The sequence below is a fragment of the Seriola lalandi genome, unplaced genomic scaffold (assembly GCF_002814215.2).
Source record: "Seriola lalandi dorsalis isolate HSWRI2012SDOR001 ecotype SW California unplaced genomic scaffold, Sedor1 jcf7180002054554, whole genome shotgun sequence".
Lineage (NCBI taxonomy): Eukaryota > Metazoa > Chordata > Actinopteri > Carangiformes > Carangidae > Seriola > Seriola lalandi.
In genome coordinates this window covers 1,867,296-1,892,800 of record NW_019525107.1, presented here as the reverse complement: position 1 = coordinate 1,892,800, position 25,505 = coordinate 1,867,296, and the positions used below count along the sequence as shown (strand labels likewise).

The 25,505-nt window shown below is 42.5% G+C and overlaps 1 protein-coding gene and 1 long non-coding RNA gene across 3 annotated transcripts in view; one reads left to right on the top strand and one right to left on the bottom strand.

Moving 5' to 3' along the window:
* Positions 1-4,297: 4,297 nt before the first annotated feature.
* snphb (syntaphilin b) lies at positions 4,298-16,118 on the bottom strand. Its single transcript, XM_023415663.2, has 5 exons — positions 16,052-16,118; positions 8,605-8,787; positions 7,871-7,978; positions 6,522-6,671; positions 4,298-6,380 (listed from the first exon to the last, which is right to left on the bottom strand). The coding sequence occupies exons 1-5, from the start codon at positions 16,099-16,101 to the stop codon at positions 4,352-4,354; spliced, it is 2,520 nt and encodes an 839-aa protein (XP_023271431.1). The 5' UTR covers positions 16,102-16,118; the 3' UTR covers positions 4,298-4,351.
* LOC147818606 (uncharacterized) overlaps positions 13,722-25,505 on the top strand; it is a 30,791-nt gene continuing 19,007 nt past the window's right edge. Inside the window, exons 1-5 of one of the 2 annotated variants that reach the window (XR_015437825.1) lie at positions 13,722-13,855; positions 13,933-13,992; positions 14,773-14,988; positions 15,991-16,209; positions 24,764-24,794. This is a non-coding gene — a long non-coding RNA (uncharacterized LOC147818606). Of the gene's footprint in view, positions 13,993-14,772; positions 14,989-15,990; positions 16,210-24,763; positions 24,795-25,505 lie in introns of both variants that reach the window. The other variant, XR_015437824.1, reaches the window with a different exon arrangement.

The following is a 25,505-nucleotide window of genomic DNA, read 5'->3' as shown; positions in this document are numbered from 1 at the left end:
AGATAAATAAAAAATAAATAAGTATAAAACCCATTAGAGATCCAAGATCCATATCCCGTGTGCACAAGATGAAAAAATATAATCTTTAGGGACTTTGGGGGCTTCGTAACACGATAACGATTCAATATTTTCTTAATCGGTACACGACTTCACAATAAATGCTTTAATAAGATAAACTTAACATACATGACACATAATGCAGCTGAAGTATAGACTTTGGTGCATAGAGGTAAATTAAGGGGGGTTGAGATGATTACTGCTACCCACTACAAACCTGAACTCCTGAACCTGAACCTCGTAGTCCAGCGTCAGTTCACTGGATCTACCCCTTTGTTTTCCCTCTAACACCCCGTTTCTGTTACAACGGCCTGTGTTCAGTGACAGCAGATGTACAGTAGTAATCATTCTCATGACGTTCATCAGATTTTGTTACACAACACATTAATATCGAGAGAAGGAGGCCGCCTCCCACATTCTCACACCTGTTCCCTCACAGGATTAATTATATGGCTTTTTTTTTGTAAAACGTGAAATTGTTTTAGCTTCCTAATCCACTTCAGCCGAGCGTCTCACACGGTCAGGAGATGGCAACACAACTCGTGCACAGCTCATGATAACGAGTAAGGTTATGGATGAAATGTGTGGGGAAGTGTTAGGTGGAGAAGAGGCAGTCCTGTGTGTCTCTAAGGCATTCAGGAAATCTTGTCATGGATCTCAGTGGCTGCTGCGTTCAGATCGATGACATGAAAACACAGACAGGGATTCTCATGATTGTCACTGATAAAGAAGCTGCTCATTCTCTACCAGTGTGTGACTTTACAACAGCACTTAGACTTTAAATGTCCATTAATTTGCAGGGTTTGTATGGCCTGTAGATACAAATGTAAAGAGCTGAGATCAATGGCTATTATCACGGATGAAATAATGACATGTATTATAGGAGTATTTTTAAAGATCTACCTGAAATGTCCGCATTATCTCAGTTACACTTTACCTGCTTCATTTTCGCCTTAAACATCATCAGCGCTTTGTCAAACTTGATCAGAACAATCGGTCAGAACTCAGTGGACACACACACTTTGGAAACCAATACAATCTCAGCTTCAAGTAATTGCTTAAAATTCATAAAGTGAACAATAGTGCAAAATATGTCAAACCAAATAGTAAAAAACCCCAAAACAAAACAAAAACATGATTCATGCTGATTATTTTTTCACTGAAGATTTAAACAGTTCAGTTGGTGTCTATTTTTCTTTTTGGTGTCCATTTACTGTTTTTGCAGGTTGTGTCCAGGTGTGCCTCGATTCACGACTTTCTATTGAGTCTCTCACAGTCAGACGAATTTAGATTTTACAGTTGCAGGCTGCTCATTTGCCCTTATACACACAAAGTTAAAATTCTGCACAAGATCAGCAAATTGATGTGTCACTTTCATCAAAGTCCTCTCGCGATACACACATTCATACAAAGAAAACACCCTGATCCTAAATTAGATCACAACCCAGACAGTTACCTTATTGATTTACATTACTGCCGTGTAAGGTAGTCTTCCGCGTCTAGAGATGCTTTGCAGAGTTAAACAAATAAAGTTAATTCATCTGCAGTGACTAACTCTTGCACAGTGGACTTGAAATACACACTACCAGAGTGACAGTTAAACTACACCACAAGAGCATTATAGTTAGCAGAAATATACAGCACAGAGCACAGACTGAGCACAACTCACTTCATCCAGATCTACAACAGAGTGTCAAACTGAGCCAGTGAGTATCTACAAACAAGTGTCTGGTCATTATGTGACTTTCCATCTGATGACTTGAAAAGATCGTCTGTGTGTTATGTGAAATGAAAGCAACCCAAATTGAGATCAGTTGTTTTCAGTCATTCAGTAGTTCAGCTGAGTTTGCTCTGAGGTTCAGGGTACAAGGACCAGACATATGAAATTCCACCCTAAAACATAATGTCCATGTTGATGCCTGAAGAGCAAAGAACAAACAAAATAGTTCCAGCACGCAACTTCCTATAAAACTTATCATTTAGGTTTTTGTACGGATTAAACAAAACAGGATATATTGTATTAACTAGAGAGTTTTAGAGCTGAGCCAGGCTAGCTGCTTCCCCCTGCCGCCAGTCTTTATGCTAAGCTAAGCTAACCACCTGCTACTACAGTGATATCAATCATCGAACTATGTGCAAGAAAGCAAATGTGCATATTTCCCAAAATGTGGAACTGCTCCTTTAATGGTTGAGAGAACCAGTGAAGGCGGCTGTGTCTGCACAGCAAAACCCAGAGGGATGCTGTGCACTGAGAAAAACACACTATGAGGTTTGGTTACAGTCATAAAATAAATGGCATTAATGTTTGTTGATTTACTGCCAATAATAAACTGAGGACCTACTTTGTGGATTCATTCATATTGAGTCTGAGCTTTTGTTTGATTTCCGCATCATCTGCTCTCAAAGCAGAGACACACTGAACACAGTCAGCTCCCATTCATCTTCTTTGAGAAGTTAATATTATATTGCAACATCCCCTTTGAAGAACGGAACAGCAGATTCATGCATCCCTCGGGAGAGTGGAATTTAAAAGGAAATCACAGAGTTTTTGTTTTCCTATCAACTCTTTGGCCAGTAAAAAAAAACCAAGACAGTTATTCAATTCCTAGATTGAAGTAAATAATTTTTTATCCTGGTTGTTCTGTTTTATAGTCAAGACTCTTTATTCAATAACAACATGTAGAAACTAATTACAATAAAACAATAAAGGAAAGGTTTTGGGAAATGTGCTTATTTACTTACTTATAATTGCTGACCAGCACCTTTGCATTAAACAGGCAAGACTTCAATTATTAATTGATCTTTTTTTTTTTTTTTTTTTTAGTGTTTACCCTTGGACAAAGCTAGGCTAGCCGTGTCTCCCTTCCTGCAGTCTGCATGCTAAGCTAAGCTAACTGCCTGGTGGCTCAGGCTCGTACAAGCTCACTGCAGTTTATAAAGGATAGTTCAACATAAGCCTTATAGGAATATGGGAAACTGCTCGAGTTGCAAGACAAAATTTATGACATGTCAGAAATCCATCTGAACACTGAGGTCGCTGGAAAAACACAGTGAACCTTGTTCACTGGAGTGAAACCCAATGAATAACCTTGCAGCCATGGTGCCAATGCACAGGGCTATGGAAAGAGTGTGACATCATCCAGCCAGGTGCTCATCACATACATGCAAACACACATTTCTGGTAAATTATTTAGTAACAAGAACGCTGTGTTTGCACTGTTTAACTTGCAATCGCTGCGACAAAAGATCAAATAACTGCTGTTTTGATCAGAGCTGTAAAGTGTTATAAACTGTGCAAGCGTTCGGTGTCTGATCAGCCTCGCACTCATGGATCTGTTACTCAAACTGGATTTCCTGGATCGTATTTTCTGTCTTACTGGTATCTGAAACAACCTTTCTTTTGTTGCAATGCATTCAGTCTGAATGTCCACTTCATGGCACCTAAACTAAGCATCAAAAGACAATCGATCTCCTCGACCGGAGATCGCTCAGATTCATAAACAACTAGGAGGTGTCGAATCTGGTGTTGAAATTGGACTTTATCTGTACAGCGGCTGCGTTTGGCTTCACAGCTTGACTCCGACAGCTGAATATGGGAAATATCAATGGTTGTTGCAGCCTTGTGAGGTTCGCTGTGTTTCTGGCCTTTGATTCAACCTGAGTTCTGTGTCTATGTTGTCGTCTCTTGACACTAGACAAGCTCCACGTTCTCAAAGACTCAAAGAGAAGCCGAGACTTTCTGCAGCGACAGGAAACGTGTGAATTTTGATTTAGGGTGGATTTTCCCTCAGTGGTTAATGAGTGTGGCTCGTCTAGTGTGGACGAGACCGTTTGGTTGTACATGTTCACATACACATACATACGCTGTATACATACACGTACCGCGTCTCACGTACACGCTCATTAACACGTGATCGTTTTAATGCCAGAGCGGAGTCAGACCAGTAGGTTGACAGTTCAATGAATCTTTAACATTTTCCCTGCACTTAAAAACAAAACTATCAGCATCAAACATCCGAGCATTGATCACTCATTCATCAGTCAGCTCAATCAGTTTTGCACAAGTCAATAGGATTAGCAGACATCTTGGTAGCAACAGCAGGAACCCGAGGGTGAGAGACAATAAAGAGCAGGACCAAACACAACAGTTTATAGGTCAGAGATCTTAGTCATGAATGCACACTTCCTGTTCCTGATGCTCCCTCAGCTAAAGGACAGGAAGTTCTTTCCCTTCCTCATATTACAGTTATTTCCATCAGAGCCACACAGGAGGAGGAGTGAACAGCTTCTCCTCTTATATCTGCGATCCGCCCAGGTCTCCCCCGCCTGCGGGGTAATGCCTCAATCCCCCTCCCCTGCGCAGCGAGTGCAGTGCCACAGTGCAACAGCCTCGCAGCAGCGACCCTATATGATACATGGGCTGTCCGTCACGGACCGGACCGCGGCACAGCCACGCCACTGTTGGCACCACGGGGATGGCCACTGCCAACAGATCAACCAGGAAGTGACGACTCCAGTAGCTTTTCTGAATTGTCCCAGATTCAGACGAATCCCCCTCCTCTTCTGCAGCGCCCCCTGCAGCGCCTTGTTCTTTAGTTTCATCTTCATCATCGTCCTCATCGTGCACCTCCACTACAGTGAGGCCAGCGATCTCCTCGTGGGACGTAGCTCTCCTGGGCTGGGAAGTATGAGGTTGGTCTACACCTGGTGATAATCCTGGACGACTCGGACTCAACCCTCCGGTCTCCGCCTGTGGTGATCCTGCTGACAGACCAACTTCCTCCATGCTGAGGTTTTTCCGTGTCGTCCCACTCTGCCTGCTTTCTCCACAGCATCCTCCAAACTTAAGCTCACCCTGCATCCCTGCTGGTGTTTCTTCCAAGTCGCATAGTTCTCCTGGCGTCGCCTCCTCCTCTGCACCCTGACCTTCCACCTCATTTCCTGCCACTGAGCCCGTCTGCTCCTGCTGCCCTCCATCCTCCGGCCTCATCACTGTTGTTTCATCTTGCTTCTCTGTTGCATCAGCCTCCTTCTCTCTGTTTTCCTTCTCCTGCTTCTCCTCCTCTTCTTCCACTCCCTCCATCACCTCACTCAGAGGACTGTCCATGCAACACGCCATAGTAGCAGAACGTGGTAAAGGAGGGACCACCGGCGTTTTGGAGAGTGGGATTGGCTCTGTGGCCGTACTCATAACTGTTGCTGTGGTTACCGAAGTTGTGGTGGTGATGGAGTCCAACTCTTCCTCCCCTTCATCAGACATCCAGGTGGAGGTGGGGCTGCAGGCCTGGGAGCGGAAAGTGCGTTGCTCTGCAATGGTATCCAGATCGGAGGGGTAACCTGCCGTAGCAGGGATGGGGCAGCTTTCAGTCTGAATACCCGTCTCCCGCAGGGGATGCAGGTACAGGTGGTGGTGGGACAGGCAGGGGTGGCTCATGCAGCTCACTCCACCCAGGCCGCAGCGAAAGGGAGCCAGCCGCTCGCCTGTGCACAGCTTCTCATAGGTGGAGGAGTGTGGCATAGTGTGGGGCACAGAGTGGGACAGATTGTGAGGGAAAGAATGAGGTAAGGTGTGAGAGAAGGAGTGAGGCAGAGAGTGGGGCATGGACTGGGGCAGGGACTGGGGCAGGGACTGGGGCAGGGACTGGGGCAGGGACTGGGGCAGAGACTGGGAGAAGGTCTGTGTGTAGGAGTTGAGTAAAGATGCAGTCTCCTCGGAGAGGAAGGCGGCCTCCAGCAGCAGGTCAGCCCGGCTGGGGACGCTGCTCTCCCCGCAGCACACAAAGCCGCTGTCCTGTGTGCCGTCACCTGACAGACAAGGAAAGTCCTGCCCGTTGCCATTCTGGTCTGCCAACGCCTGATCGGTGAGCTTAGTGTAGGTGGAGCTCCGGGTCAGAGAACGAGCTGGGGAAGCATCGCAGGAGCAAGACCCCCTCCCCCCTATTGCCGGTTTGGGTATTCCCCCTGGACTGCCCCCTGATACTGACGCTGGTGCTGAACCCCCAACACGGGTGCGACAGCCTGGTATGGCTCCCCCCTCTTTGGCTAATCCAGCCTGGGCTAACTCCATACTGAGCAAAAGGTTCTCGAGCTTGTGGTTCTGAGTGTTGATGTCCTGGAAGTACTTCTGGACCCCTGCGTCCCCACTGAGTCCTCCGGCATCACTGAGCCTGGCACGGACAGTGTCCACAGCCTGTTTGAGCTGCTGGATCTCCTGACGCGCCTCCTTCAGGGCCAGCTGAGCCTCCACACGGTGACACTCCTCCTCGACCCAGTCCTCCTGCATCCTGTAGAGCTGGCCTCTCAGCTCATCTATCTCTGTGTCCCTACGAGGGTGAAGATGGACAGAGGAGACGGGGGAGGGATAAAGTTGCAATCGTTAGGGTTATAACCTGGGAGATTTAGTAAGGGGAAAAAGAAATATGAAGTGACCTTATTGATTGTGAAAATCTCTACTCATATCTCACCTGTCTTGCAGTGTGGTGATGGTTTCTTTTAGCCTGGCCCGCAGGTGGCGGATACACACCTCCTTCTGCTGCAGGGGTGTGAGGTACTGCTCTGGTGGAGGGGGTCGAATACCATGGTTGTCTGTACATGACGTGTACTTCTGGTGACGTCTAGAACACAGGACAGGCAAATGAAGGGAACAGAAGTTTTTTATTTTTTATTTTTTGGCATGTGTTGTAGTAGGTGTGGGTATCAAAGCTCAAGATCTTTTTTGGTGCTGAATGAAAAGTGTCTGTTGTGTTGTAAGCTGGGGTTTTAATGCGAATACATGGGCCCTGTCTACTTTGAAAACAAGCTGTAAACACATCATTGACTTCTCGCCTTGGAGACATGATATGGCAACAAAAAAAGATATTGAGCTCTCTTGAAAATATTTTATTCATCTTTTATCAAGTCAGTTGTCATGTTAACTAAATGTGGGTTGTTTATACATCCATCAATTATGGAGCAACATGTGTTTGTCCCCCCTGACAAATCACAGTGAAGTTGACCTATGACCTTTTGGATATAAAATGTCAACACTTCATCATATGTGAGTTATGGCCAAATCTGTGTTTTGTCAGGTCACATTGACCTTTGACCTTCGACCACTAGAATTCAGTTCATTATTGAGTCCAAGTGAATGTTTGTGCCAAATTTGATATGTTTGATTTATCGCATTTACAAGAATGTGAGGTCATCGTCACCTTGACCTCTGACCTTTGACCTCCTTGACTCCAAATGGACATTTGTGCCAAAACTTGAGGGGATCCCCTTGACGAGTTCCCGAGATATTGCGTTCACAGGGCCAAAACCATGTTTTGTGAGGTCACCGGGACCTTTGACCTTTGACCACTAAAATATAATCAGTTCATCCTTGAGTCTTAAGTGAACATTTGTGCCAAAAGAAATTCCTTCAAGGTTACGGAGATATGGCGTGTACGAGAATGGATGGACGGCTCTGGCTGTTGCCAGCACGGAGACAGAAAAATTTATTTTAGACTTTAATCTTTAAGGAACAAAGTCGTGTAAATAAAAAAGCAATTCAGACAAAAAGCTGTAAAACTGAATTGCTGCCCACGTCTTTTACACTGATTTAAATAATGAAGTGAAAATGAAATAGCATTTGAGTCTCATTATCAGGCTCATAAAACAGCGAGGGAATAGGAATGCATGTTTTAAGAATATCGATTTCTGATTTCTCCTGAGGTGAGAAAGTCACACACAGTTTCTGTTTCTATCTGTAGTGTTCACTTTTGCTTTGAAGTGAATGCAATCAATCCTGCAAAGCAGGATATAAGACATGGCCACGCAGTGTCTGATGTCTCACCCTTTGGTGGGGCTGCAGTCGCTGCCTTTACAAGAGCCTGAGTTGCTGCTGCTGCTGAGGGAGGCGTTGCCATAGGGATCTCTATTACTAGGCGCTGCCGGTGTCCGCCTGGTCCAAAGTAAGAGGAGACAAGTTAATGTGTTTGTGATATGAAACCACACTCCAGGTGACAGTGAAGTCGGTGATCTGTTGAGCAAAACCACAACAACTCTGTTTAAAACCACACATCAAAATAGACATGAATGGAGCAGTCCGTTCAGTCCGGGTTCACCAACATGCCAGTACAACACAGAAATGCACAAATACACAGACACATTACAAAACACAGAGGCCAAAGACACTGCCAGAGGAAGTTCTGCCTGAGAAACAAGGACACACACTCCTCTGGGCACTGACAGTGATGTTGCAGTTTTTCAGAAAGGGAGTTTGCTCTGCAAAGATGAAAACCAAATATCAAAATAAATGAGACTCAATGACATAACTAAAAGAAGCAAAACAAACAAAGTTTAGGGTATCTTTCACTAGAGAGGATAAAAAAAAAGAAAAGAGAATAAATAAATAGAAAGGGAGAAGGGAGGAACAGGTCAGACATGATGCTGTGGAAACAAGTCTCTCAGGTGTTTCCTCAACGTAATATCATGGAACATTCACAACAGTGCAAAGGGTCTCATCATTCTCATGCTTCACAGATTCAACACTGATCGGGAGGAAAACAAGAGGGACTCAGAACAGACCGAGAACGAGGGGTGGAGGAAGGGGAGTTTGCGGAGCGGCTGTGGCGATCCGGAGACTTGGTGGAAGCGTATCCTTTAGTCGGCGACTTGGTTGATGCATAGCCTTTAGTCGGGCGCATTGAGACCATATAGCCTGTCTCCATGGGAACGTAGTCTAGCTCTATGAACCTGCAATAGTCAAACCTGACCAGGCAGAGACAACAGGGATGTTAAATCACAGAGAACAAGCAGAGGACCACACCTGAACGATACAACGTGCATGTACTATTGAGGTGAGACAAAGCTGCCCTGCATGTAGCATGTCGTAGGATTCACCTCATTCACTCAGAGTCTGAGCAGCAGGCGGCGCAGCTGCCAAATATCAATAAGCACTCAAACACTGAAGTGGCCCATGAGAGGTGGCTCTCTGAGAGCATAGCAAGAGGAAAGACAGATATCTCTGCTTTAGTAGCTGAGGCTGCTCTCTTTGGCCACCCATATGACACATTTAAATTTGTAGTTACGAGGGTTTTACTGGCACAGAACACAAACTAACGTCTAGCTACCTGAAATATAATTCAGAGATAAAATGTTCTGAGACTTCAGTGTTCAGAGAAGCCGGGGAGCGGGAGCGGCATTAGCATTTAGAGCCTCGTGGTCCAGAGAAGTTCACTTCAAACAAGCTCCCATACAAAAATCTCTACACACAGCAGTTGTGATTTGAAAATTAGGCGAACATCATTTATCAAACATAAATTTAACCCCTGACAAATCTGATACACCCCAGATTATAGTGCAAAATCTGTCATATTTAATTGCTAAAATCTGATTGGCAAAGGTGAGTTCAGTTGTTGAAAGGATGTCAGATTAAGACCACAGATCTGTCTCTCCACACATCACCAGGAAGGTCTTCCTTCTTATTCTAATTAATCTACAGAAGCTTTGAAAGACAAGTGATTTTTTTTTTTTTTTTTTTTTTGCTATAAACATATTTTTTATTTGTCTTTTGGGGTTTTTTCACAGATGAATAAAAAAAAACTTGAATTTAAGAACAAACAAACTTGCCTTTCAGGGCTTCTGTAGTAAACGCTGTGCTCCTTCCCAGCCCATAATAATAATTTACGTAGCTTAGCATAGAGCAGCGGGAAAGCACATCCTGCGAGAAATATAGGCTAGAAAACGCACACTGTAGAAGTTTTAGACAGCAGAAATTACTGCTTAAAGATGGTTGGGGAATATCATAATGGATGGATATGAAGCTGCAGTCTTTATAAGTTCCCAAATGAACTTTAACTTTGTTGAAAACCTTGTTAACAACGAATAGAGTGCTGTTATGGATGCCAGAGACTGCACTGAGACTGCACTGAGACTGCACTGAGTTACAAGAGGAAGTGGAAGAGAGGCTAGTCTGGATGTGACGTCAGGACTTAATCTATCCATTGACCTTATGCACCTTCTGGTAGGTGGATTTCCCAGATAGCAAAATGAAACTTCTGGCCCAACATATGCCTCGGACCTCGGCCAGAGTCTGGCCCGTATACTTCCACATCTGAGCAGAGTCTGGCTGTTCTCCTCTGGTATTGACTGACTGCCAGAAGATTTTGTGTGTGGGGGCCAAAATTTGTCCAGATGTGGAAGTACCTTACAATCATGCTGTATATGGGCCGGATTTGGGCCATGGAACCGGACATATAGTGGGCCAAAAGAAAACCAAGTATGGGGCTAATTTATTGCGTTGCTATCTGGGTTATGAGCTATGAGTGAGCAAGGCCAGCTGTGCCCCCTTCCTTCCAGTCTTTGTGCTAGGCTACACTAAACACCTGCTAGCACTAGTTTCATCCTTAATGTTCTGTACTGATCTTCTCATATAACTCTTGACAAGAAAGTGAATGAATGCCAAACTATTCCTTTAAACTAATCCATGCCACACAACAACAACATTTGAAAACATTTGCAAAAATCACAGTTGAGGTCACATAAAACTACTCCTGTATCATCTTAATAGTAATGTTGAAAAAAAATTATAAATAAACACACATTTTCACCTTCAACCATTGCTACTATCCTGGTGAGAGTTGTGGAGTATCACAGAACAGTTATATCAGTGGTAGCCAGGACAAGGGAAGGGTGAACTGTGATGGGCAACTTCTGTCGAGACATTCCTTGCTGATAACAAACAATACAATGTTTTATAATCAGTGATATTACATGACACATAGTGAATGTTAATGACCTTTTACTTTAAAAGGACATGACTGTTGCCCAATCACTGGCCTCCACAGAGGGAGGAGGGGACAAGCGGGACCAATCAGAAGCCATGAAGGATTTGCACACAGGACACGATAACTCCACAAAAACCCAACACACGGAAACAGGGTTGCACACAACAACCGTTGCTGTATTTGACACACTAACACAATGATGTGTCAACATATACAGTACAACTGATTTATTTGTGCTCAGTTTCCCAAGTTTGTTGCGAGAGGTGTGCTGAGCACACGTGTCCTGTGTGATACAGTAAGTGAGGGAGGAGGCCAGATATTGACTGCTCAGTATTTCTTTGAAGATCAATATTTGACAGAAGCCAAGACAATAACAGAAGAGAAGGAGGCGGAGGGCAGAAGCAGCTGAAGCAGTGAGCCTGGAGGAGGACAGAATAAACAGTACAACAGTGTTTAATGTTTGAGAGTCTATCTCATCCATCTGCCGGGACCTGTGTCTGGACTGTGGGTGCTGGGTGACGGTCTGGTGGACATGGTGGTTGGCTGTCGGCTATAGGAACTGAGTATTTCCCAGACATCATGTGTTGGGTAGTCTGAGTGGGTGGAGTGCAGAAATGTTTCTTTACGCTGTTGTTTGTTTCTTGTAGAGACAGAGACTTTGCTAAAGAGGCATTCCACATACCTAGATACTGATAGTTAAATATCATTATATCATTTCAGGCAGTGTCTCACCAACTGTCTGGTGGGGAACTGATTAGTGTTTATAACACATGGTGCTGTCGACTGTGGTGCACCAGTGATCACTCGTGATCACAGTATACTTCCACAGCACAACAATAGCGCTATTTCTAACGTGCATGTAGCCGCTAAACCCAACTTCATGCCATGAAAAAATACATAAAACCAAATGCTGCTACAATCCTCTGATTCTAGCGCGCAAATGTACCTGCTGAAGCTACTGAAGATATGTCAGCAGTGAGTGCAAACGAACACCTGTACATCATACTTTCCCTTGTTTTGTCCTGCAATGACATCAGTAGACTCAGATGCAATGTAACACAACAGCAAACTCAGAAGTCTGTGCTGTTTGCCATTGCCGATGCCAACTTCTAAACTGAATATAAAGACAGAGAACAGCAGCTGGGATCTCGTGTTGTTTTCATGTTATACTGTATACTGTACATGATTTAACTGTGACCTAACTCTAGTCTCTGATGGACAGTTGTTACATTTTAAACTCTTTAAATCAGATTCGCAGGTCAGTGCTGCAGCAACTGACTGTTCACTAAATCCTGCCCTCAATGAGCAGTAATAGCTTCGTACCTAGGCACAGCCGGCCTGTCGAGCTTTTGAGGCCATAGTAAGAGAGCTAGTCTGCACTTGGGGAGTTTATATCTGTGTCTTTTTTTCTTTAACCTAACCAAAACTACAGTCACTAGAGCAAAAGTGTAATCGTTAGCATGTGCGGCTAATTGCTTACTACTTGACAGGCGTAGCAACAGTAACTGGGCTGCAGGACTTAGCCAAAAGTCAGTTGGAAAATGGAGGGGCAACCATGTCTAAGTAAGACAGGTAGCATTAATTGGTTTGTTGGTCTTGTTTTTAGTGGCTACAGTGCATGCTGGAGCTACAGCTACAGCTATGGAGCATGCTTTGTGAGACTGTAACGTAAGTGTGTCTCACGCAGGGGGGGCGGGCACAGGAATGGCCACCGGCGCTGTGGCCGCTGGCGCAGTCGCCCCCGACACCGGCACCGGCTTGGACACCGGCACGGGCGAGGACGCCAGTATTTGCTGCAAGCGGCGTTTGGGCTGCAGCACCTTCAGAGGGTTGAATCTGAGGAAAAGAGACGAAAGAGAGGAGGACACCACAGCTACAGATTGATCTGTCTGTGGCTACACAACCATCATAACCATACATCTTGCCTATAGTTCAGGGCATTTATCTGTCCGTGATCCACTCATAAACCTATGATTTGTCTCAACTGGATTCTGGATTTAATCACTTTAAAAACATTATAATAGTTGGATTTTCAGCAATATGCAGTAAAATTACTTAGGATGTGATTCTTCAGCAAACTGGCTCTCCATGGTATTAAAGTACTGACTGTGTAAAACTGGACAACAGCATTAAATCAATGCCCAATAATCATTGTACACATTATGTATAATACATACAGTCTGCTCTGTATACATTATTGGAGCATTTGCATTGTAAAGTGAGAACACTGAAGTCTGAGCCTGAATGACTTAATGGATGGAGAAGAGGTCATCACTGGTCCCTAGAGACGACGAAAACTCAGTAACACCGTCTTATCTTTAACTCATGTCCAGTAAACAGGCAAAGGAAGTCCGGTAGCTGTAGGAGAAAACACATCAATATACCACACTCAATAAACTGTATTCAGGTTGCAGTAAACTTGATGCTCATTAGTAGGAGGTGGCTGAAAGCATGAAGCTTATTTTAAGTCCATCTTCTTGTCAAATGTACCACGGCAGCAGCATCATTAGAGCTGACTGAAAAAATTGGAAAAATGAACTGCTGATATATCCATGACTGCAAAGAAAGAAAGTATTTAATTAAGCTGATGAATTAAAGAAAAGTTGTATAATGGGTGTCTTATTAGAAAGTAGTACTGAACTGAGTTCTCACAACATCTGGTTGAACTGGAGGAAACCTGTGCTCCGAAAGTTTTTGAAAGATAGATGCCAAACACACCCATCCAGGGCACACATAGTACTTTGGTGCTAGAAGCATAAAACTCTGTAGGTTAACAACTAAAGCTCCGTGTACACACAGCAACAGAAAGATTCAGATTTATGAACCTATGCTCATGTGTGTCTCAGCTTTATAAATGTAACCCATTTGAAACAGGGCTACCAAAACCCTATTAGTCGTTTAGGAGTTGTGGTTGCATGTTGTTACACTGTGCAACACCTGGTGTAGGTGGCGCTAAGTGCTGTTTCCTGTGGCTGTTTTCCCAACACCCCCACACTTGACCTTGTGACCTCATCCTGACAACGTGCTGCAGATCAGCTAAACAGTTCTTGGTAGGAAACAGCACAGAATAATTGTAAAACCTTGAATATTTCCATTTGTCAACGCTAATAAGCTGCTCCTTTATTAGAATCCCGACTATGAACTTGAGGGAGACAGCTTCTGTCGAGTTGTTAGTGTTGAAATCCTGGTGAGTTGAACCAAACATTCTTTGCTAGTCTGTTGTTAGCCACTGTGAGGAGAGATAATACACTTTACTTGCTGTTCAAGTTCAGATACTTTTCATAGAAAACAGTCGGGGTTATGAGAATGTTGTCTAAAGCTTTCACTGTACGTTGGTGCGTTTTGTATCGTTGTTTTATTGTTCTGAAAAGATCGGTAACGCTAATAGCTAGTGCTAATCGAGGCTAACCGCTGACCGTTGCCTCGGTTAGAAGGGGGTCATTGTAATAACGCAGCGCCAGTTGCTGGTTTGATTAGTGGAACAGTTCATAGCTGCAATGAAATATTAAAGGCGCATTGTACTAAACCCATTTACATTACAGCCATTCGTTAGAAGAGTTAACTTGTCTCAGTGTTTGTAGCACAGCTATATTGTGGTTGAACTGAGCTAGATTGTTGAAGTGTTAATTTAATTCATATTCATTTTTAAGAGAAACATTGAAATGTGATGTATAAAATTGATGTTTCAGGTAAAAGTGGTTTAAAAAAAGCTGGCAAAGCTACATATTTCATCTGTTCATACTTAAATGCACTTTATATTGTGATTTGAGGTACTTAATGACAAATATTTCATTTGTTTATGTTAAAATACCAAAGTAGGTCATGATAAAGAGTAATTCATGTCATGTTAATTGAAGTATATCCTTATTGGTTATAGTGTAAATGATAAGATGGAAGGGTAAAAGTTGATGAGGTCTCATGTCAGACATAGAGAACAGAGTAACCTATCGTTCTGCACTTTGTGTAGGTTGGTTTTTGTTTACCAGATAAAATCTATGAGGAATCTGTGATGGAGAGCCTAGGCTGGGAGATTGTGGATGAACGTGGAAACAGTGAGGCCAACCATGGGATCAGTCCATAGAAGATATCTGAACAGCAGCCAATCACCTCCCAGCCACATGGGAGAACTAAACAATCACTCATCTGTCTCATCTCAGGCCAAATACTGGTGAGAGCAGCAGAGGTGAGCAAAGGGAACGGGCATTTGTATCTGTGTGTTTAGGGACTGATACTTGTGTGTTTGTATGTTCATGTTGATTAATTCACATGGACCCCAGATAATGATGCATTTACACTATTAACTCTACCCAGGTAGTAGTACTTATCATAGGTGCAGAACATCCAACACACACACCCGCACAGGAACAAAGAAACTGAACTCTTGGTTTTCTGACATTTCAAATGAGTGCTGGAGTTGAGGATCTCATCTTGAAGGGGAGTGATTATTTATTTTTTTTATTTTGTTTAGTTTCTTTTTTATTTGAAAGAGCTCTGTCTTTACATTTTTGTTTCATTTTGTTTGTACACAATTGCAGCACTGTGTAAATTATATTATTGCTGTGGAACAATAAATCTGTCAACTGTTCAACGTCATTCTAACTCCTCTTGTGAGTTTTTAAAGGCAAACCGCTCCTTGAACCTAGGTAGATGTTAGTATCAGTTTTATTTCCATAGATCAAGACTACAGGCGCTACACAAAGCTCAACCATCATGAAACTGGGTGCACATACATGAGCCCACAGCCATAGATGGATGTAGACACACTGTCAATCATATGTTTGCATATCAATGCTTCTGCCCGCTCCACCAGTCTTCCAATAAGAAGAAAATACAAAAAAGGTGCAATTTATCATTACATGATACCATCTGTAGAGACTGTATTATCAATAATTCACTCCACGTCTTAATGTATTTTTCATCTCCAGCTTATCATGTAGAGTAACCCTTGGCTTACTCTAGAAAACCATGTGTATGTCCAGTGATGTATGCATGAAGTGCACATGTTCTTTATGTGATGGAAATGACATATGCATGGTTTTGTGCACTTGCACATAGTGGTGGTTAAGTCTTTCTTCTCTGGTCTTATTGTTTAGATGAACTATCCATATACATTATCACAAATGAATGTATATTAAAAATCAGGCACCACAGGATTCCTATTCAAAACCCAAAATGTCTCTGTTAGTATACTTATCCAGGGTTGTTGCTGAAAGATGAAAAATCAGGGCTCCTCATTGGCTACCTACCGGCGAGAGCCCGACGCAGACCTCCGATTGGCTGGAGCAGGGGCAGACATGGGGCCAGACAGCCTCCTGCACAACCTGAAGTTTCTTCTGTCCTCACTTTCTGCTCTGCAGCTCACCGGTCAAAACCTGGAGCCTGGAGGAGAACACAGACATGACCAGTGAGTGACCCCACACACACACACACACACACACACACACACACACACACACAGAGTTTTGCTGACTGCCTCTGCGTCTGGCTCTGGATGCCTCAGCATGCAGCACAGTGCCACTGACTCAAGCTGACACTTGGCTGGCAAACACAGGGCATCAGGTTTCAGCAGCCAATCACCTCCCAGCCACATGGGAGAACTAACCAATAATCACTCATCTGTCTCATCTCAGGCCAAGTAATGGTGAGAGCAGCAGAAGTGAGCGAAGGGAACGGGCCTTTGCATCTGTATCTGTGTGTGTAGGGACCGATGTGTGTGTGTGTGTGTGTGTGTGTGTGTGTGTGTGTGTGTGTGTGTGTGTGTGTGTGTGTGTGTGTGTACACGTGCCTGAGTGTGTATGTTCATGTGTGACACTATGTCAGAGCTTGTCATCTGCCTCTGTGTGAGTATTGAGACACACACGTGGCTGTGAGGATGACGAGAGATGAGGACAGAGCAGCGCCTGCCTTCACTCACAAACATTTAATCATTACGGCCATCAGTGACCCAACAGAGCTCCCCCTGCATTATGCTGCTGGAAAAGCCAAATGCAAATATATGCAAGTGTTCAAAATGGAAACATGAATAAAATAAAATCCTGCCATCATCTGCTGTGAGACAGAGAGAAGCAGGCTGAGAATGGGAGACAAGATAGAAACACACAGAGGAAATGAGGAGGATTTTTCTCATCAATAATAAATCACACATAACTTAGTGGCCTCACACTTTGTGTGTGTGTGTGTGTGTGTGTGTGTGTGTGTGTGTGTGTGTGTGTGTGTGTGTGTGTGTTTGTGTGTGTGTGGGGGGGTGTGGGTGTGTGGGTGTGAGAGAGAGAGAGAGAGAGAGAGAGAGAGAGAGAGTGTGACTATAAAGCACCTGCTGTAAGTCACCTTCCTGGTGTAACACCTGTGTCGTCTTCTCCCGCTACAGTCAGTACTGTAGGTGGATTAAAGCCTGATATTCTAACACAACAACACGTTATTCTTTCAAATCCTGCTAACACACACATCTACCTACTGTACACATCTCAGCTCTAGTTTCATTTATCTAGAATTGTTCCTCTGATCTCTGTCATTTAATGATTTTTGGATTTTCTTTTCTGGAACGACCAGAAGTGTGTGTGTTTGTATGTGTACATGTAATATGATATGTCAAAGGCTGGACATAGCATATATAACCCCAGGTTTACTACATATCATTTGGGTCTGTGTCAAACTATATCTTTCTGTTCACAGTGTGCAATTTATTCATACCAAAATCAAACTTCTCTCCTTCTTTTGTAAAATCCTCCATCCATCTATTCAGCAGTTTTACCAAAACCATTTTGTCTTCATTTTTGTGCTTGCTTGTTGCTCTTTTTGCCTCCACACCTCCCTCTAACTGCTGTGTTTTGTATTTGAGTCGGCCTGACATATCTCCACCTGAAACACTGTACCTCCACTAACAGCATCATAACAACCCCAACACCATCTCTAAAACATCAGAATCTCACTCCAGTTGTTGTTGTTCATGCCAGGACAATTAAAAGTTGCACAAGGCCTGATCCAGAATTCCTTAGTGAGGAACTAAGCACAAGTGTTTGATTTATGTTCACTTTTTATGTGGGGAACCATGTTAAACAAAATATTATATAATCATAGAGCATTTTTATATAGAAAAAATTCTACAGTTTGACAGAATCTGATGTTTTTGGTCAGGTTGTTGAATGTAATCAAAACATATTATAGTGCTGCACATTTTTTCCAGCTTGTATGTTTTTTTTTTTTTTAATCTGGAGTAAAGAGGGCTAATGCCTCTAAATCCTGTTTCATTAATGCTTTTTTAGTTTCAATCATTCATCAGCCTGCTTAATCAATCTTTAATAAGGTGATGTAACTGGCTGACTGAATGGCCATGATTAAAGACGGAGAGATTCAAAGCAATGAAGAGGGAAACACAGGGAGCAGGGAAGGTGAATGGGGACAAACCGGCAGCCATTACTTAAATCTGATTGGCTGCTGGAGCTGTTCAGATCAAAGCTACAGGGAATATGATGATGACTCAGAAACAAGTATGGAAAATCATGCACACACAGACAAAGACAGAATGGCATCATGGTCATGTATTACTTGTAAAAACAGTATACAAATATTTCTTTTCTATTGTATAACAATGCTGGATTTTTTTTCATGAATCGTAATATTACTGTACACAGTGTGACATAGGCCCAGGAAGGCAGCATGTTCTCCAGCTCTGGCCGCTGTCTCAACAGATCAAACCACACGCCAGCACATCATACAGGATTTATTTAGTTAGGCCTGTTATGTAACACCATCCCCAGCCTCAGTCAGCCTAAGTGCGTTCGACACGCAAGCAGCTTCTGTGCTGACGAGACAGAAACACAGAGCAGGTAAAAAGAAAGAGATACAGTAGGGGTGGGAGAGAGGGAGGTAAAGAAGAAGAGAGGGAATCCAATGAGATGGAAGGAGGTGGCGACACGTGAATAGATAGAGGATGATAATCTGCACGCACATAAGTATGGAAAGACATGACCACACAGCCATTGTTCATCCCCCTCTGCGTCTGCAGCGGAGGAGACACTGCAGTTTCTCTTATGAAAGACTGTCCTTGCTATGTAGGAAAATGTGGCCTTAATTAATCTCTGTGAATCTATTGGTGCGTCATACATGTGTGTTTGTGCATGAAAATCCTCACACACTGACAGCAGAAAAACTGTGACAAAGAACTGAACTGAGAGCATAAATTCTGGTTCAAACAAGATACGGTATAATGCAAGAACAGGGTTTAAATGCAGAAACAATGGAGTACCAGAGCTCCCCTCTTTATCTGGACTGAGCAGACTGCAGCGGTAATGCAACTCATGACTTGCACCTAAGGTCGGACACAGTGGGGGGGGGGGGTGCAGGAGAAAGTGTGACTCACACCAACTACGCTAGAGAGTCTCAATCCTAAACAGGCAAATGCTGGCAAACAGAGGTTCAGGACTGTTAGGCGACCTCAGGGTCTGCAACACTGACTCACTGCTGCTAATTCAGGAGACCTATTCAACAGTGAGTGTATAAACAGTCATCCAAAGCCCCCTGGTCATTTTCAGCACTTTCCCTGGCTGGTGTTTGCAAACTGAGCCACTGAATCATGGACAAATGCTAACTTTTTATTCTCCTGTCTGTATTTGTTATCTCACTTTGTTGTCTTGATTTTAAATCAGACAGAAGTCAACAATGTGCTGAGTCAGGATGCTGTGGTGAGTTGTACACCAGTGACCTGTCCTTGTGCACCTAGCTGACCATTTGCTGTCACCGCTCATTGTTTACAGTTTTACATGACAGAAGTGCCACAGGAAGTTTCAGAAAGTGTCGCTCCGAAGTCTTGCATTTCCATTTCAATTAATCTAATCAGCAGGGCTGTGAGGTAACATGGTGCAGCATGTTACTTTTTCATATATAATACAATTTAAAGTTTAATGAAAATATGCTTTTTTTTTTTTTTTAAAGTATATTTTTTTGGGGCTTTTTTATGCCTTTATTTGACAGTGCAGTAGAGCGAGACAGGAAATGGGGAGGCAGAGAGAGGGGGAATGAAATGCAGCAAAGGCGTACGATGCGGGACTCGAACCGGGGCTGACTGCAGCGAGGACTGTATCCTCTACACATGGGGCACCTGCTTAGACCACTACGCCACACGACGCCCCAAAAATATGCTTATTTGAGTTAGATTTGAAATTTGATGTCACTCATGAATTTCCTCGAGGGGATAAATAAAGTCTCTGTCTGTCTGATGTAAATATGAGGCTAGATTCAGAAGGTGGTAAACTTAGCTTAGCATAAACACCAAAAAATTGGGGGAAATGCACTGAGCTTTTCTTTTGTCCAAAGTTTTAAAAATCTTCTTACACTGTAAAAACACCAACTCATATTTTGTGCCCTAAAGAAGGATTAAAATGTGTTTGGTCTGAGAAATATAAATGCATAAATCAGCATTTAAAGTAAAATGTCCTGTAGCACTAGAAGTCTCAGGCTGAGGGGGATTATGAACTTCTCTAATGTTAATTACATTTTCTCATTTCAAGGAAAATAAGGACTGTAATAAGTAAAAAGTTCATAAGGGAGAGTTTTTTAGGAATCTCAAATTAAAGTGCTTAATTTTAGAAAAACGACATAAATTTGCTGAGTAGCGTCTCGTGACCAATGCGGTAAAGACTATAAGCTGCGCGATTAAAATGGAACTACTCCATCAAAATGTAATGCTTCTCAATAATTTATAGGTTATCCTGGTCCGGAGAGGACGATGTCTGGGTCCGGATCCAGACTGCAGTCTGCTTATTAGTGACGTGGCCTAGATTGTCATTCATGACAAGGTGAAAAAGTTCTGTTAACTTGTGTTTAGTTGTAGATGACCAACTGATTCTTCACCAAACTCATCAAATCATGTTATTTAGAAACAGTGTTGAATTGATACCGTACTTCCCAGCATGCTTTGTATTTGGGTTAAAAAACCTTCTTTTCTACTAATTTTCTTGTCTTTGTCTTTTTACAACAAGTGAACAAACAGTAAAACTTTATTTAAATGAGCTGACACAGCAGATTAGACCTGAAGTGGAGAAAGTTGCTGTTTTTCTTTGAGTTTTCCTTTAGGCAGAGTCAGGCTAGATGTTTGCCCCTGTTTCCAGTCTTGATGCTATGGTAAGCAAACTAGTTGCTGGTTCCAGCTTCAAATATAGTGTAAACGTATGAGAGTGGTGTCAATCTTCTTATCTAATTTTCAGCAAGAAAGTAAATAAATATATTTCCCAAAAAAATGTCCAACTATTCCTTTAACATCTCACATAAATACATATAAATACAAATAAATTTGATCCAGAAACTATCCCATCACCATTCCGCAGCATTCAAATACAGCACTATACAGACTGAGCTCTTCATTAGCTAACACAATAAATTCTGAGTAGTGAGCGCCCCTTGCCTGATAAGGGTTACCCAAACAAGCGGGTAGCATTTCTATTCCTGTACACGATGTCCCAAACTCCATAAGTTGAGAAGCTCATCTGATTTAAATAAAACATCTGTGAGCTGAATGCAGCAGCGTGGCATCGCTCCAAGTCAAAGTCTCTCTCTGCCCAGATGATGATGATGATGATGATTCATATGCTTATCTGGACAGTCTGCACAGTCAGCAGCTTCTATTAGCATGCTGCCTGGGAAACACAGCTGTGTGTTTGAAGTTCTCTTAGTGCTATAAATACTCACAATTCTGAAATATTTAATTGCTCATTTGCTTTGGTAAATGATATATGAACAGTGTAGATGAAACGAGATCAGGAAAACCAATGAAAAAGCTTTGAAGCCTGCTCTGGTGTTGCTAAAATTTTGTAGGTGATAGTGTTTGTCAGTCCACAATGCCACGTTTGGTCCCTGTAGACTGCAGCAGTTCTAAAGGAGGAAAACAAGACACACAGGACTCTGTTTCATGTTAAACAGAAAGAGACGTCACTAAGTTACAGATAAAAGCTGCATCTACTGTATTTGAGATATTCTGTGGCTAGATAAATACATTGAACCACATATCATGCACCATATATTCTATCTCCCTCTCGTAGTAAGAAATATGATAAAATAAACAGTCAATGCAAAATTTGGAAAATGTACAGTAGGGTGATGTGTATTATACTATATTTATGCTGTTGATTTCAATATAAAACAAATATATTACCTTTTTCACAGCACAGTTTGACTTGATATAGTAGGAAAAGATAACATTATCGATGGCTCTTTTCTATCTACATCTACCATATGTCCCAGTAAGCCTCGACAGTGTGACAGTTAGCCAGCGTGCACATTACCAGGGCCCTGCTAAAGGGCACTTATAAATATATGATCAAGAATCATTTACAAACACTAATGAGAGCAACGTTTCATCAAGCCCCTCCTCTTATTCACTTACATATTAGCTTTGTTTGGAATCGCTGATATGACTGTGACAAAGAACATCAGTCTACTGATGATGGAGAAGAATCTAAACACCTAAAGGGTCTAAAACCTTATCACAGTACTGTATTGGTTTATATTTTACTCAAAACAAAGATTGAAAACCAAAATGAGCTATCGTGTTTACAAAGGTGACATTAACGACTGGAATATAAGACTAGTGATGTAAATGGAATTGTTTTTTGAAGCATATCTTATGTTTACCACACTTGTGAGTGATCTGTGCATCACTGCAGCAGCTAGCAGCCTTCAGCTATCCACATATGAGGCAGAGGCTCAGACTAACATTGATACTGCTACTTCCTGGTTAGTAGCTAGAAGCCAGACAGCTAGATGTTAGCCAATGTGGCGCTGGCTACTGTCTAGCTGGCCATGTGGGAATGACTCCTCCACTGTGTGGGAGACAGTTTAAGGAAAGATGCAGCTTTTTATCACAGGTTAACCAGATGTGCATTTGCAAAACCAAGGTTGTAGTGGGTGTTTTTGTCCCTATTTGCCACAAGAGGTGACAATGACCCCACAACAACAACACAAAGGTGAGCATCATGCTTTATCTGAAGTGTTTTGGTTTTAGAGAAAAGTCAATGATGAAGAGCTGAGTCATCAGCTCTGATAAAGAGTGGCCGCTTGCCTTAGCTTTTCACTGCTAGCCCCCCATGCATTGCATAAAACAATCTTAAACAGGGGTAGTGTCTATTGTGCCAGGATGACAACAGCGGAGCTGCCAGGTAGAACTGGCAGAACTGAACAGTTGCATCTGAGATCCTGTTGCTCATTCATCACAACACTTCAGTGATTTTTACTGTGGACATTCACTGCAGAGTGTCTTCAGAGAGTATTCATAAAAACACTGCCAACTTGTACAAGAGGGAACACCAGGGACACAGCTGCTAGTTATCAGAGTTAAAGGTCCCATGTTTTTTATTTGAAGTGTTGATCCATAAGAAGATATATTTGTGGTACCAAAAATCATCTCAGTGTAGTTTTACATCTCCGCTCTCAGGCTCCTCTCCTAAGCTCTAGTAACAACATGCCGGTGAGCCAATCAGCAGAGAGGATCTGAACCGCTCCTCTGATTGGCTGACTAATAAATCTATTCTGATCTAATAAAGATATAGCAGATTTCAGGTACTGCAACACTCAGAGAAGCAAAGTCCTTCAAGGTTGGATGGTGGGTCCAGGTGGGCGGGGCTTGGGGCATGGCTGGGAGCGGTCACTGCTTTGTTGTGACATCACAAAGTCACAGAAATCCTGACGGCTCGTTTTAAGGCTCAGTTTCTGAATACAGGCTGTGTGCAGTTCTCTGGGGAGTGAGAGCAGTGATACTTTCACAGTATTGATATAGAACGTAAACCTGATCTATAATCAAAAAAGACATGGAAATCTCATTTTATGGGACCTTTAAAATGGGGGTTTGCTTGACCTTTACCATCCACACAAGTTACCATTACTCAGCTGTTGTTTATGTAATGCTTGTTGTGTTTGCTTTCATTAAACATGATAAAGAACAAAAACAGCTCTTTGGTTTTGAGCAGTTGATGTGCAATGCATGCTGGTACATGCAGACACTGCGGTGAAGGCTCTTTGAGCTGTGGAATACAAATTACTCTGCCTACAGTACAAGCCAGCGAAGTGATTTCAATTCTAATGGAAAACATGAAGCACAAGAGCAGAGTGATAGTTTCATAATTAGCGACTACACTTTTCTTTCAAGCCTCCCTAGCTCTGTGAACATGCATGCACTCCAAGAATGAAGAACGCGTTAGAGTGAAGCAGAGTATACAGACTCCAGAATATACTCACGTATTCATCAAATCCCCTTCCCTGTAAACGCAGGCTGAAGGTAATTAATGTTCAATACAAAGCTAAAACGATGACTTTCAGTTTTCACAGGGTAAACAGATCAGGCCAGTCCTGCAGAGTCACCCTGCTGCTGCAGTGGATGCAGACCAGCTTAGCTAAGATCCAGCAGAGCACAAGAATAAAGCTACAGCACAGATTTTACTGGACCAACTATCAACACAACACACACACACACAGGGTGAAAGGGAAAAAGGAGGAAGAGGAGAGCAACTTACCTTCTCCTAACACATGAACATATAATCTTCAGTAATCCCCTGCAAAGGGTTTCTTTCAGACTTTTTGCACCATAGTCTCTGGATTTTGACAGGAGTTCTCATTTGGCTGCAAATTCTGTGTAAAATGCACATGGCACTAGTTTGGCTGAGGCACTTTACATGACTCTTATCTGAGACAACTGGGAATCATATCTGCTTAATCAGGTCAAAAGCTCGAAATATATTATGCCATGGGTTTGTCATTAGTGAGCCAAGAAGCAGCGATTAAAAGCGTGCCAGAGCGCTGCAGCCTAAGTGATCATGCTAACAGTCCGTGCAAACTATTTTTCTCCAAGCCAAGACAGCTCAAGAGCATTGATTAAAAATAGGAAATCAATATTCACAATCACATTAATACCATGTGGGAGGAGACAGGAGTTCACTCATTAAAATCTGTCACTCTCTCTCTCTCTACATCAGGCTCCATTCAGGATGAAGACGCAGTGATAAGGTAAGACAGCAGTAAATTCTATGCTAAAAATAGTATCATATCTTCATGATGATGCAGCAAACATTAGAAAACACTTGCCAGTGTACACATCCAACAACATTAGCATTTAAAGTTGTTTCTGGAGCGACCCCTCTCACATTACACAGTCATTTGTTATATAGTTAAAATAAAAATATTGAGTATTGCCGCTTTGAGTCACAAGTAAACCCTAACAACATAAACTGGGCTTTAAATGTGAGAAATGCCTAACAGCCACTTATTTTACACTTCTCCTGTGTGTTTTATTTGAAGTGTTGATTTTAGTAATAAGATATATTTGGTAAACAAGTGAAACCAAATCTTGCAAGGTTGAATGGCGGGCTGGGCTCGGGGCATGACTGCTTAATTGTGACATGACAAAGTTACAGAAGTCCTGACGACTCGTTTTAAGGCTCAGTTACTGAATACAAGTTGTGTGTGATACTTTCACAGTATCACACACAAACACTTTAAGTTGGACATATTTTGAATTGACTTTTCTTATTTTTTAGTTTGTAGCTCCTTTTATGCTGAAAGTTGTCATTATTTTTGTTTGCCTACAAGAACAGTCAGGGGTCAAAATATTGTGCAAATGTTATCTTTATTACCCCATACGATATTCAGTTTATTTTGTGTTTAATAAACAGGTTTATTGATATATTTTAGCACAGAAATAGTCTATGCCCTTTTTTT

Excerpts from the sequence above, each read along its gene's own strand:
- snphb (XM_023415663.2), bottom strand. The coding sequence starts at position 16,101 with ATGTCTGCCCCTGCTCCAGCCAATCGGAGGTCTGCGTCGGGCTCTCGC. Across the intron at positions 8,788-16,051 it reads TCTGCGTCGGGCTCTCGCCG|GTTTGACTATTGCAGGTTCA; the intron begins GTAGGTAGCCAA and ends CTGCCTGGTCAG. Across the intron at positions 7,979-8,604 it reads TCCTCCACCCCTCGTTCTCG|GCGGACACCGGCAGCGCCTA; the intron begins GTCTGTTCTGAG and ends ACTTTGGACCAG.